At 42.3% G+C, this 15,030-nt stretch overlaps 1 protein-coding gene across 2 annotated transcripts in view; it reads right to left on the reverse strand.

Moving 5' to 3' along the window:
* The window catches only part of LOC138548066 (cytochrome P450 4B1-like), a 252,246-nt gene that overhangs the window by 176,536 nt on the left and 60,680 nt on the right, over positions 1 to 15,030 (reverse strand). For both annotated transcript variants that reach the window (XR_011291897.1, XM_069642253.1), the window contains exon 2: positions 8,018 to 8,162. Coding sequence is in view for 1 of the 2 variants with exons in the window: in XM_069642253.1 (XP_069498354.1) it covers positions 8,018 to 8,162 (145 nt within the window). In the remaining variant the exon portion in view is untranslated. The remainder of the gene's footprint in view (positions 1 to 8,017; positions 8,163 to 15,030) is intronic.

Raw genomic sequence — 15,030 nt, forward strand, 5'->3', positions numbered from 1 at the left:
GATTGTTCGGTCAGCATAGGGCTTCTCCAAAAGGGGAAGGACAGTTGAAGATTTGAAGGAGAAAGGGAAGAGTGCAGTGGCGAGAGCTTAAAAAGCTTAGAGAAGAGGGTAGGTGATCTGGGCTGTATTTTGACCGTTTGAGGAGTGAATGAATCGATCTGAGTGCAAGATGGATGAAGGGCCCAACCTCAAAAGAAGGCCTTCTAGGAAAAAGGTCAGAAAACGCGGGCCAGCAAATTCTGCCCACAGTTTTATTATTAGAATGAACAAAAGCAGAAGCAACCAGCAAATAACCTTTCAAGCTCCACATATTAAGATTCTTGTGCGTGTTGACATTGGCATCTGCAGAATCTTAGGAACCAAAAAAGAGATACCCCCACCAACCTCATGCTGGACCCCCTTTTCCTAACCAAGCATAGACCAGGTTACTGGAATGCCTACTAGCGGACTTTATGAGAGGATCTGATCGATAAAGACCAATCAGCAAGCAGAAGGTATGCAAATGGAGAGGAGCACTAGTGATCCAGGCAAATTCTCACGGATGCGATCCATGACCTGCTCACACAATCTGAATAGATGAATATCATTGCCACTCCCGCAGAGAAGTAGAAAAGGAAGGCTGGGGGCGTAAAACATAAATGAGGTGAAAAGACCACCAGCTGAGAAATGCCTCTCTTAGAAGATCCCTCTTTGGCAATTCTGTTCGAAGGAGTTCCCATTCTGCTGCATTGGAAAATAAGGCCACCTGTGGAAAAGCCCAGCTTGAAAACAGTACCAAAAAGTCTGTATTCAGTTCCCACTCATGATTTTAAGAGGTCACATGGCTCTGGAACACTGTGTGAACATTGACTTTCCGTGCCAAATTGGTTGCAAACAGACCAAGGCTGCGCCCCAGCTGCCAAAACCAGATATTCAATGCTTTCAAAATTCAACTGTCGACGCCACGCAGCCCTTCTATTTTACATAGTGCATTGCTGATGCACATGGAACCTAAAACGTTCTTCAGTTGGCACAGAGCTGAGTGAAGTGTACATTTCTCTCTCGTCAGCACAAGAGCCTAAGGGAACTAAAAAAGAAAATATACCAAAGTACCCCAGAAGATCCTGACAAAGACAGCGATGGAGACTCGATACAGCAGTTACCCAAAAAACTAGTTCAATTATAGCTGAAGTTCCCATTGTGCAGATCACATGAGGAGTGTGGCTTGGAGCACCAGCAGGATTCAAACAGCTCCAGCAGCCAAAGGAACTGAAAAACCCACACACTCACTTGAGGAGTATACATAGGCAACATAGTCTAAATATTGGGAGGAAACATTAACAAGAAAAGCTCTTGCACTTTCATATATTGTGGGATATATTTACCCACTCAGCTGTACTCCCTTCCATAACCAAGCTGTCTCCTGTGGGCACCATTGCCTCACACCAAAACAGCATTTTCAGCTACAAAAAGATGGCTGCGCCATCTTGCCAGGCAAATATCGGGCAGGATGGAACACGGGGGCACACTGAGAAAGCCTGCCAGTGTGTTGCTTACATGTACAAAAGAAGGGGAGTGAAAATGCAGCGCTGCTTTGCTGCAAGCCCAAAGTTCCCATTTGAAAAAGGGAAATATTTACATTTAAAAATGATGCCGCTCTGATGCTCTTTTTCATCTGTTACTCATCACAATACTTTTATTAATGAGACCTTGCCATGCCCCTCCACATCCACATTGTGCACTAAGTAGACAAGAGCAGTATTCCTGAATGACAGGCTGTTCAGATCTGAAGAAATAAAAGAAGCTTTACTTCAGCTACACGGGAAACGCTTTACTTTTTGGCTACAAAATGTGAAGGATCAATGCGCCAAAAAGGCCCTGGCTCTCTGGGCCTAGGTCAATTTCAGGGCATCTGTGTTTTAACCCGTTGCTGCATACAAGAAGCTAACTCTGCCTTCAAAACTATGTGGGAATTCAGAGGGAAGAGAAAAACCAGATTTGCAAGTAAAATGTTAGCAGTCACCACATGTTTAAAATGTAGTTTTGCAAACTAAGAAAAATACTTGTTTAAAAGTGTATGTTGGATAAGGCCATGCCCTTATCTAGCAATGTGAAGGGGTTTTGTGCTGTGAAACATACGGGCGATCTTATTAAACAGGCTTTATTCTGATTTATAACAAAAATAAATAAAATAAGGAATTAAATTGCATTGGCTGCATGGGGGAAATCAGACCCAAACAGGTTTCTGCTTGCGGGTGGTTGCCAGTAATAGAAGGCCCCTCACAGTAGATGCTAGAACACACAAGTGCTAATTACTACCTTGGCAGACTTTGGTCTGGAGTGAGGGCTCTTCCAATGCAAGTTCTGGGACACCAACCTGTGAAGTGGAAGTGGCCATAAAACCTTCAATCAAACTGGGAAACCCCCCTCCCCACATTGGGCTGAAGTGACAGTTGGTGGAAGCTGAAGAGAAAAAAATGGTTCCAGTGAAGGACAAAGGATGTCCATTTGTTTCAAAAGACTATTTTATTAAGAAATTTTAAAGACGGTTATTTTTACAACAGAAATTTACAGGAATGTAAAAATGTAACAGTTTTAATGTAATTTTGTGGGTTTTAATGTAAGATGTTGTAGCCTTCACTGCCACCTTGGGAACAGAAATGGCAGAGATTTGGGTATTCCACGGAAAGTGTACATGATGCTAATGTAAAATTCAATACTGACATGCCTGATGATAATCCATACACACGTGTAAAGTTAAAGAAATTTAGGCCGAATATTTCACACTAAAAATGACTAAAAATTATTCGAAGGGCAAAACAATGTCTTACAAATTGTAGAGTTGGACTGCCATGTTCTGCAGAAAATATGTTACCTATTTATGTAATTGTTAAGAACAAAAGGTGCCATTTATGGCAAAACTGGATTTTAGCTAAAGCAACTGTGGGAGGTTCTGGACATTGTAAAACTCACATCATAAATCTGACATGTCCTTGAAACCCAACTAGCTGAGAGGAAGGCAGTAACTATCACCCCTGACCAATCCAGTAGTTTAGAGGCATACTTAGCTAAGCCTGCCCTACCGTATAATTCTATGATGTCACCATGCTCTATAAAAAGGGAGCTGACAGCACTCTGGACACACCCACTCTTTCCTGTATTTCCTGCACCTGTGTTCCTGATCTTCTAAATTCATCTTGCCAGATTCCAGATCCCACTGCAAAGCCAAAGCATAGCTGATTCCACATTCCACTTCAAGGCCAAAGCATAGCTGCTCCTATCCCAGCAAGGCCAAAGCATAGCTGACCATCCCAGCAAGGCACGAGCCCAGGAAAACCCATTAAAATCCCAATAACGAAAGGGAAAAGTTGTGGAATGCTTTGGGAAGCATTCTGAAACCAGACACGCTTTTTGCCCACTAACTGCATGCCCGCTGCAACCCTGCCATCCATTTGTCCCGATTATCCAGTGACCAGACAGGCCCAGCTGTGTTCTGCTAGGAGAGTCCGCCGCCACCTGGTGACCGGAGCCCTGGAGTCCAGAACCCGGTTGACTGTTCCTAATCCGAAATTTAAGAGCGGATTGAGTATCCCCCATCCCATAACACATAATCTACCCCATCTTGACTTTTGTCATTGTGCCACTCTCTAAGCAAACCTATCTATACCCTAATAACTCTAGACTGTTCTAATTCTTTGTGCACCGTGTTATTGTTTTCTAGTGTTAACCAATTCGTTCATTCACCTTATCTTGTAACTCAATATTTGCAGTAATTTAAATTAATTCCCACATAGATCAGAACACGGCGGGAAATGGTTGACGTTGCGAATCAATCTTTGAACGTACCGTGGCTTTCTTTAACAATATAGTCTAGATAAATTAGTTTAAGTAAACTTTGCCTTTCATTTTTAAAACCGATTTTCTCTTTTTCACTGCTCTATTTTCCTAAAAACGAACCTTATTCTACCTTCCAAATCCCTCGCAATTCACCGGTTATAGCCCTCCTTTCACTTCTATATTGTCCCTGTACTGTGCACCCATCACCCTGCCAAAAAACCGCATTCCGATTCAGTGTTTTTCACCCATTTTTTAAAAAAAGGTTTTTACATTTAAAACCGCAAACTAGAAAAAATGCAACTTTTCCATGTGTGAATTTGGCTGCACTGGGTTTTCCATTTCAATCTGCTTTGTGAACTGTATGCTTTTGTGATACCGTACCTTATGGTTGATAGTGAGATAACATCCCTAATACTGTGATAAAACATATGTATATCATTATTTAAACACACATATAATTAACTATTTGTCATTTTAGGCCTTTGCAAAGGGTAGGTAGGATTTTGATTCTGTTTGCTGCCTCTTATTCCTGGCTACCTGCTGCTTCTTTCTATCCACTCAGAATTTGATTATTTGTGGGTTGAAGGAACATTGCAAGGGGAAACCTTAACTTGGGTGCTATCTATCCTAATTCAAAAAGTGCTCCTATTCCTTTGTGCTTTGGATATTTTCTACTAGAAGGTTAACCAAGTGCATTGCTTCCCTTTCCATTGTCATTATCACCCCATTGGTGATTGCTGCCCAATATTAAAATTTGTGAATTTTAAAAATAAATAAATATTGTATTTTCACCAAGCGGCCTGGTTCATGGTTCATTGTGACCCGGGGTATTTGTAAAAGGGGGTGTGAGACTGGTCGGATACCGGCTCAATCTGAATTCTTTGAAATTAAAGAAAAAGCATTCCTATTGAACACCACAGCCCAGGTTTAAGCCAAGTGTCCTGGTCCAGTGTGTGTCACCCAATTGGAATCCTTAACAGTATCCTTACAGATGGATTAACTGGATAAACTGCAATAGCATGATGGCGAGCTGTGCGAAATTCACTACGAATCCCGGTTTGTGGAGAAGCTGTTCTGTCACCCCAGCCATGGACTACTATGGATCAAAGAAAAGTTCCTGGCTTTCAGTTGTCTCCAAGTAAGCAGAAGCTAACACTTGAAAATGTGATACTACATAGTGTGCCGCAAATCTACCTTCCGCATTAACTGCAAACTGTACCTTTATCCATGGCATGTCACCCATTATGCTTTTAAGGTCTTCTAGATGTGCTCAAATGCTCCGCTACATCCATTTCCAAAAACACATGGTTAATGTCACATCGGTATGTTTCTATGGCAGTTGTTGGTCTGCTGAGTCAACAGTAGCTCCTGGAAGCAGTTGGTGTCAATTTAACCACTGTTTTCTGAGCTGTAAGCAGGAGGCAAAAATATCTTCCAGCTACACGTTTGCTGCTTGTCCTAGTAACAAGATGAGCCAATACAACTTGGGTTCAATCACAAATCCGGTGCTTTGAAACTGAAGGAGTCTTGCATTAAACGCAATATAAATCACTGATTTATTAATTCACCTTCACCAACCAAAGATTGAGGCAGGGGGAACCTGTAACCCTTGCTTCCGTGGCTGAAAAGTCACTAATGCCAGGTCCTTGTAAAAAGCCATGTGATGCGGACATCAAGCTATAGACATCTGTAAGGGTGCAGCAGGAGGAGACTGGCATACAGGTGGCATAGTGATTATTACTACACCAAATAAGTCTATAGCAAAGAGAAAATCTATCTTTCCTTATATCTATAAGGGGTTTCTCTGCCTCAACTAAAGTGCTAATGAGGATGTCTTAATAACGAGTCCACCGTCAAGTGTCAAATTGTCCCCATCTCTGTCCCTTACACTTTTAACTAAACTAATAAGTAGAACCAAAGTTCTTGGCCCAGGAGAATGACTCGCTGCTACCGGACTGGGAAGAACAGTTCTAAATAATAATAAATAATAATAATAATAATAATAATAATAAGTTAATAATAATAAACAGTTCTGGTTGCAAGTTCATTTTTCCTTCCCCTTGTTTTAGTACTTCGCAAACAAACGGATTGCAGATCCTCTAACACTCTGCATCAGAAAGTTCACCATTTTGTTATCCCACAGAAAATTACCCCTCTTCAACTGGATCACTGGTTTGATCCTCCCTGCGGGCTCAATTCCAGCGGAATGTCTCCCTTCCCCTGGTGTTCGTCAGGCTTTATCACACAGTTCACAAAACCAGGGGGAAATGTATCCCTTCCACTGGACCGTTGTACACTTAGTAGCTCTCTACTTGTTTCTTCTGTCAGACCTGGTTCACTCCCCTGCCAGGTACTGCCCCAGGTAAGATAACGTCTCGTCTTCCATTGTGGGTGTGGGTTCCAGACCTGTATATCCTTATTACCTTGATTTGGCAGACCTGGGATTCTTCCCAGCCAGATAGTGCCACAAAGAAAATGACTTGCACTTGCATTAGGTTCTTGGGTGCTCGACCCTTCCCTGGTGATCAGGGCCTCTGCTTGACCCTCTAGTACAAGGCAGACTTCCTCTAACCCTCTCTAGGTTTGTGTGCGGGTCCAAGACCCTTCTCTGCTGATCAGTGGTTTCCTGTTCCCAGACCCTTCTCTGCTGATCGGTGGTATTCCCGTTTGCACTGGGACAAGGGATTCAATCCAAGGTTATGCTTGGCTCTCCACGCCATCCCGCCGGACCTCCTACTTTTCCCGTAATTGTTTCCCAAACGGGACGCGCCACTGTCTCTTAAAGGGATGTGGTTCTTCTTGCCAGCCTCACTGGTTCCCTTCTGAGTCAACTGGCTGCTTTCTCCAGCGGCTCCTCGACCCTCGCTGTTTCTGCGTCAGTGACATCTCGCCCTCTCACTCTCCACTCAGGAACGATACCCGTTAGGACCTGGTGGTCCACCTCAAAACAGGTGGCGGACTGACACTTCCTCTGTGGTCCCTGTAGTAGACGGTCTCCTGCTGGCTCCTCTGCTTCAGCAACGTCTTGCATTTCTGCTTACTTCGCCTGGTTTGAACTTCACGGGTAGTTGGAGACTCCTCGCTTCTGCGGTAGAAGACACCAAGTCCTCCTTCAGTTTAAGAGATTTTCCCGCCCTTGCGTAACATCAGTCCTTGTTGTTAGTGGCTCAGTGGAATGGTTTGCCTCTCGTGAGCCACCTAGTCTCAGTAGTTAGTTTCGTCAGCTTGCCAGGCAATGCAGCAATACCTGGATCTACTATTAGTAGATGGTGAATCTTCAAGTTTGCAGAGATGCATGGAAATATTGGGTAAGGGTTGTTATACCGTGTACTCCTAAGATGTTCATTCTTGTCCATAAAGGGGGAGTCTGTCCCCATGAGATCCTCCCGTGAGTACCAGCCCAGGGTAACTATTGGGTAGTAGCCTCACCTCCTTGGCCTCATGGGAAGGGGCTGCCCCTCGGGGAGAAATGACAACATCTAAGGATTTGTAACACAACATTGGAGAGCTAGAAATACTCACCTGCCACCACAAAAATGTCTTGTGACAGTGGCTGGGTGTGGAGAGGTTGTAATAGGCATCATATTCACTCAGAAACACATTCCAATGCAATCGCAGGGTCTAAGCAGGGTTTTTTGAGCAAAGGGGCGATTTAGGATTCTTTGAGGGTGGAGAGGGGACACACTAGGAGGCGAAGGGAGTGGACTATGGCGGTGATGAGTGGAAGTAGAGGTTCTGCACATTACTTTACAATGCCCCCTCTCCCCTTCGCAGTGCACCCACTGACTGGCACCAGCAGGCCTGACCCCAAAAGCCAGAACCAATGTCCCACCCATCCAAGAGACCATGGGGGAGAGGCGGCAAAGGTATTGCATTCCTCTGCCATATAACATTTGTATCACAGAAACCTGGGGCCTAACCTAATCCCAAACATCTGTACAGACAACAAGGCAGCATAATGCACTCTCCCATAGGCCAACAAAGGAATTTCTCGTTCATTTAGATAATTACTTTCAATGTTTAATAATTTTACATGAAAAGTACATTTTCTAGATTTTGACATTCAACATTATATACCCAATTAAATCAAGAGTTTCATAAAGCTTTGAATCAAATATACATGTAATGATACTGGATGTGTTGGAGGGGATCCTGCAAACAATAGCAATACAGCAAAGGAAAGTGGGGGGGATGTGTTTACCTCCTCTGCTGAGCACTGCCTTGGCATATTCAGGATGAGTAATGAAAAGGAATGTAGAGAAGCCCCCAAACCAGACTGGGTAGCCGTATGGGTATTTTTCAGCCCAAGTGACCAGCAAATCCAGGTCGTTCCCGTCTCGGCGAAACTAGGAGAGAAAAGAATGGAAAAAACTGCATATTTAAAATCCACTTCTTAATAGAACGATATTCTTCATATGGGTTTAATAGGGGAAGGTGGGTGGAGAGGGACTGTTTCACATTCTTACATACACATAGTTTTGGAAGTCTACAATTTGGTTGACCACTTTTTTAAATCTTTCACCTGTTCTTTGTCATGGGGCAACCCCTCCTGCCTCCACACTGCCCCTCCAATATATCTCTCACTATATATATATATATATATATATATATATATATATATATATATATATTCACTGAAAAAAACTTTGTTAAAGGGACGTTATGGTTAAGTTGGACTAATAAAAACCTATGGATAAGGACTGTTATGGTTCCAAGTAAAACCGAAAAACCCCTCAAATTCCCCAGTTATGGTAAGCTAAGCAACCATAACTCACGTCACCACCGTGCACTGCTAAGACTAACACCCAGGACATAAAGATGACATCACAAATGTCATTGATGACATCACTGATGACATCACATATCTGGGGCACTTGTTTTTGTTCATTGACATATATAGGCCAGGTGGTTTTGTTCACTGGCAGTCAGAATTATAAAATTAAAAAAGGTGCTATATATCTAGATGTTAACCTTGTCATATGTTCTTTAAGTACTTTCCTTAGGGTTTGGTCTCAGCTCAAGGTGCACATACATGGGGAAATGAGCAGGCCTCAAACACACAATTCATTTGTATACATGAAGATAAACTTTAGGGTCATTAACATTTTCTGATGATGCAGTTTTTCTTCCTTACTTTAGTTTCCCTGTATGTGCCTCTGATTTGTATGCATTATGGTTCTTCATATGTATTGTTTGTACCAGCACAAGTGTTGTAAATCTTGAATTGTTAGCTTGTTATAACATGTTTAACATTACTCAAAACTCTGATAAGGTATCATTCATTATTGTACTATCCGAAATGACAATATTATAAATAGTGTACTTCTATGGTGCATGCGGCAGTCATTGCCTATGTTTATATATGATTAGGTTTCTGTATTACCAACAACACTCCAATACAATGATATTAGATGAGTAAATTCTTTAATAAATTAAGTAGTTCATGATAGGTCTCCCGATCACCACTGACATCTTGTTACCAACAATATAAACACACCTCCTTGTAGAGACTTTTCATCAAAATGTATTTCACGTGTGATGTCATCAGTGATGTCATGAATGACATTTGTGATGTCATCTTTGATGTCCTGGGTGTTAGTTTTAGCAGTGCATGGTGGTGGCGCGAGTTATGGTTGCTTAGCTAACCATAACTGGCAAATTTCAGGGGGTTTTTGGTTTTACTTGGAACCATAACGTCCCTTTAACAAAGTTTTTTCAGTGAATTTCATAGGGTTTTTATCAGTGCATGCTATTTTCCTACAACTTACTAATATCATACTTACCCAATATAGAAATATTTGTGTCCAATTTCCAAAGTTTCATCTTAAAACTCTGCCATTTCCCACCATCTGGAATATTTTTTAACACTTCTATACACTTTTTGCAACTATTTCAACTAGTTTTACATCCGTAGACGTCTACGAACATCTGACTTCATAGCGGACCTTCCGGACAGTGCCACATGACCATACGCTGGTGCGCGGCATGATGACGTGTCTGAGAACCCGTCGGCATTTCACGATAAGATCTCTGCTTGGCGGCCAGTTCAGAACTGCATTTTCTACTGATCTAGGAACTTTCAACTTCAAAATTTCCATTGCACAGCTCCAACACCTATTCCTACTCATTATCCATTAACAATCTAGTACACGCGCAACCTTTTCCCTTGTCCACCTACCCCTCCATATTAGTGTTTGGTTCCTCTTCCCTCATTTCCCTCCCCACCTTTCGTTCTCAGCTCTCCTGCCAAAAAAATACATCCAAAAATAACAAAAGACATATTCCTTTAGGAACCACATTTCACATTTCAAAAATAGAACTAAAAAAAAAAGTATAGACTCCATCTACTTTATATTTCTCAGTAAAGTAGATGGACTAAATAAGATTTTCCAACATTTCCATTTGCATTTTGTGTTATGCTAATGGGAATATTGGGGCGTTCATCCTCTGTTCCAGGGACTGGAATGGTGGATACCGGCCCAGCAGCCCAAGTTATGAGCCCAAGAAAAGCAAGGATGGATAACGAGGTCTCTGGACCATTATCCCCCCCATTCCAGCCCCTGAAATGGGGGATGAAGGCCATTAGCACCCTAGGTTCCCAAAGCGGGGACCCGGGTGCTAAAAAATAGGATTTTTCTTCCAACACTGGGACGCCTGTGGCATCCCGTTGTAGGACGGAAAATCCTTTTCCAAGATGGCCACCATGGAAAGGGAAGGCGAGGATTCCATACAGGGTCCCTCTTCGCTTTCCATAGCAGCCTGCAGAAGGCAAAAAGAGAACCTTATGACCATATTACCACAAGCACATTTTTCTTCCCTTTCAAATCTATCCTAATTTCAAATAACTTTACCACAAAGCCAGTCTCAGGTGGACATGGCCACTTTAATCCTATGTTTTATCCCTTGTGGTCATGGCCAGTAGCCAGATTATCCAGATCATGACCTTATTCCATGACCCGGACAATCTGGCCACGGCACATGGCCACAGGCTACCCATCAGTCACTAAAGGTATACCGCTATTTTTTGTAGCTACATTATGACACTTGTCAAATAATAAAACACTGGCCCATTTGCAAAACCACGCTTAGGTCCTTGCCAATGCTCCTTACGCAGGTCTGCTGGAAATCCACTCATGTTTTATTTTTTCAAAAGTGTCAAATGTATGCACATACATACGTCATATATGTGCGGTGCACAAATCTTCACATCAGGGGTTCTTCCAGTCCCCCTCCCAGGCACTAGCCTCAGACGGAAAGAAACAGTGACAGCGGCATCCAGATTCAAAGTTCTCCCGTGGGGGGCAGGTTTACCCTTCACATTCAGTCCTGGCGGACCAGGTTCGTAGACCCATGGATTCGATCTGTAGTTTCTTTACATTATTTTGGGACCCCCCTCTAATTTTGCCCCCTCATGACAGAATCCCACCAAACTGCATACTGACCCAGAATCAGGTCAGAAATATGCATGCAAAATTTTATGCAGTTCCATTAAGTGGCACCAAAGTTATAAGCCATCCAAGAACTGCATTTCACCAACACTGTAATGCTAAGGTATTCGCAAACTTTACAGGACTGTTCGCGAACATCCAAACTGTTCGCGGACTTTGCGGGAAAAAACACCCGTTTTTTTTTTGCTTCTTGCAGCCATATCCCATCCCATCCTCATCACCCCTCACCTCCCCAGAAATTATTTGTTAAGTTTGACAAGTGGAATGTTGTGTTTTTTAATATGTTTTTACTGCAATGTCCGCGGACATCAGCCACTGTTTGCGAATCCAAGATGGCGGACGTTTCTAAAAATCTGACGCACTTCACGCTCTTCACCATCCAATCAGCGAACACGTCGCATGTCTGTGGACATGACGCAAGCAGATTAGCCAATCGGTGTACTGTCCGCGGAGCGAACAGGGATGTGTGTCCGCGGAGCAGACATAGATATCACAATTTTTTTGTGACCTACTTTTTGGTAATTTAAAAAAAAATACTGGATGGATTTTCACCAAATTTACAAAAGCACGCTTTCGGGACCAAGGGCCTCATTACATGGATGGCATAAGGGATTTACCGGTACCGGTAAAATACCGGTACCGGTAAATCCCTACCGCCTTACTACGAGGTCCCTTAGCGGGTTGGGGGATTTAACGCCTGCTTTTTGCAGGCATTAAAATCCAACCCGCTAAGGGACCTCGGAGCTAATTACGGCACCGCAAAATTGCAGTGCCGTAATTAGCGCCTTCCCCATTCCCATAGAGCCCTATGGGGCAGAAATGGGAATGGGGAAGGGCAATGGCGGAAGGGGGATTTACCGCCCCTCCAACCTTGGAATGGGGCGGTAAATCCCCTTTCTGCCAAGGCGGTGCCGGTATTTTACCGGCATGAGCCATGACGCTAATAGCGCCATTGCTCACCGCCTTCCGTGTAATGAGGCCCCAAGCTGCTGCTCCTGCCGCAAATTTGGTGAAAATCCGTCTAGCGGTTTGGGCTGTAGGCGTGAGCAAAGTTTTTTCCCCCATTCAGTCTATGGGGAAAAAATACATTTTGGGACCCCCCCTATAACTTTGCCCCCCCCCCCGGACCAAACCTCACTAAACTTTGCAAAAAATTCAGAGTGGGCCATATACTTGTTTTGCAAAGTTTGATTTGGATTCGTCCAGGGGGAGCGAAGTTACAAGCTGCCTAAAAAGTGCTCTTCCTATGGGATTAGCAACTTAACCATAACTACACATCCACTACCGCACACTATATAATATATATTTTTTTATTGTGCATTTTTGTTTATTATTCCAATACACAAAAAAAGTTTTGCACTTACAAAAAAAAGAAAGATTCACATTTTTTTTAAAAAGAGGATAAAAACAATAATACAAAGATTTACATTACGATACCAATATATATATTTTTCACTGAAAAAAAGTTGTTAAAGGGACGTTATGGTTACAAGTAACAACGAAAACCACCAGATATTCGCTATTTGTGGTACGCTAAGTAACCATAACTCGTGCCACCACTGTGAACTGCTAAAACGATCACCCAGTACATGAAAGATGACATCACAAATGACATTGATGACAACACTGATAACATTACATATTAAAATAATGTTCATGAACAGTCCCTACAAGGGCTAATGTTGATAATGTTGGTAAAAGATGTCAGGGGTGAACAGGCGTTCTCATCTAAAGAAAACATTATATTCAAATGTTATTGTTAATACAGGAACCTAACCATACATACACATAGGCAATGGCTGCAGAATGTGCCAAAAAAGGTCAATATTTTTTATCTAGTAATTTCCGATAGTAAAATAAATACTGATAGTAAATTAATAAATACTATCTTATCAAAATTTTGCATAATGTTAAACATGGAATAGATAAATAGTTAACAATTTTAAACATACGACATACTTTTGTTTGTACATAAAATACATATAAATATCCATAATGCGTACAAATTAGCACCACTTACAGGCAAACTACAGTAAGGAAGAAAGAAACAACAGCACCGGAAAATTACAACATTACAGTTGACTATCATGGGCACAAATTAATTCTGTGTTGGAGGCCTGCTTTTTGCCCCATGTATGTCAGGCCTTGCAAATTATTAACAATCCCACTAGACCTGCAGGGCGAGTTCCTTCATTTACATACTCGACTTAAGAGGAATGCACTCGGCTTAAGGTGACTGATGACCAAATTTTACCAGTGCTTTTTGTAAAATGGTGTAGTGCGCCATAAGCACACTTCATATAGGGTGCAATGAATTTGCCAGTTTCTGCAAACAAAGTTTGTTTGTAGAAAATGCAAAATAAGTTACTAATATCCCCATACTCGCCAGCAAGGTCGAGTATCCTGCAAATGGTGCTCGCCCTTCATAAAAACTACTTGCCAATGCTAGTGGGCTGGTAGATTTTGCAAGCCATGTATGTGCTCTATGATGTCAAATCAAAATTCTATGGAAATTAATTTGAGAAGATATTAGAAAGTTAATGTAGATATATATATATATATATATATATATCTACAGCACCTTTTTCAATTTTTTTAATTCTCTGTCAGTAAAAATAAAAACTAGCCTAGACATGTCAGTGGGCAAAAACAACTGGGCCAGCTATGTGATGTTATCAGTGATGTCATCAATGACATTTGTGATGTCAACTTTCATGTACTGGCTGTTTATCTTAGCAGTGCATGATGGTGGCGCGAGTTATGGTTGCTTAGCTTACCATACCTGGTGAATTTCTAGGGGTTTGCGGTTTTACTTATAACCGTAATGTCCCTTTAACAAAGTTCTTTCAGTGAATTTCATGGGTTTTTTACCAGTGCACCCTAATTTGCTACAACTTACTAATATCATACTTACCAATATAACAACATTGTTCTCCCATTTAGAAAGTTTCACCTTAAAACTCTGCTATTCCCCACCTTCTAGCATCATTTGTAACACTTCTATACACCTTTTCCACAGTTTGTGTGTTCGCCGATGTACGTGAACGTCTGACGTCATCACGGACAGCGTCACGTGGCCACGCACGGCATGATGACGTGTTTGCACTTCGCGAACAGTTCAGAACTGCATTTTCCAGCTCATCTTGGAACTTTGAAGCTCAAAATGTACCCTTGCACAGCTCCAACACCTTTAACAATCTAGCACACAGCACATACTTGGAATATTAGGAAAACTGCTATTTTTTCTTAAAAATGGCATCCGCTATTGCCATCCCTCCTTCCCAAGAGTCACCACCAGCTGGAGGACCTATACAACAAAAGAAGCGCAATACTTCAAAAGACAATCAAGAACACCACCTCTGGGAGAATCATGGGTGTGGCAGTTCTTTACCACTGTTGAAAATGTACCAAAGTCTAAAGCTACCAAAGTGAACTGCAATGAGTGCAACGTTGTACTCAGTCTCCAACATCCTGGGCAGTACTCCTAAGGGACCAGCTCCATGTGCCGCCACACAAAATCCAACCACCGCAATGCTCTCAGAAAGGCTGTTCCTTTCTTAGGAACTAATAGGCTGTCTTCCTATACCTCACCTTCCTCAAGCAATGCTAGAACCACACAGCCTACTTCTGTGGGACACAAAATCCCACCAGCGACCTTGCAAGCAATAAAAGAGGCTGTTGATCCATATCTTTCGAAAACAACAGTTCTCTGTATATACTGCAACCCACCACTCTGCAGGTGGGTGCAATTTAGAAGTGCTTTTGA

The sequence above is a fragment of the Ambystoma mexicanum genome, chromosome 1q, assembly GCF_040938575.1.
Source record: "Ambystoma mexicanum isolate Mex_15411 chromosome 1q, UKY_AmexF1_1, whole genome shotgun sequence".
Classification (NCBI taxonomy): domain Eukaryota; kingdom Metazoa; phylum Chordata; class Amphibia; order Caudata; family Ambystomatidae; genus Ambystoma; species Ambystoma mexicanum.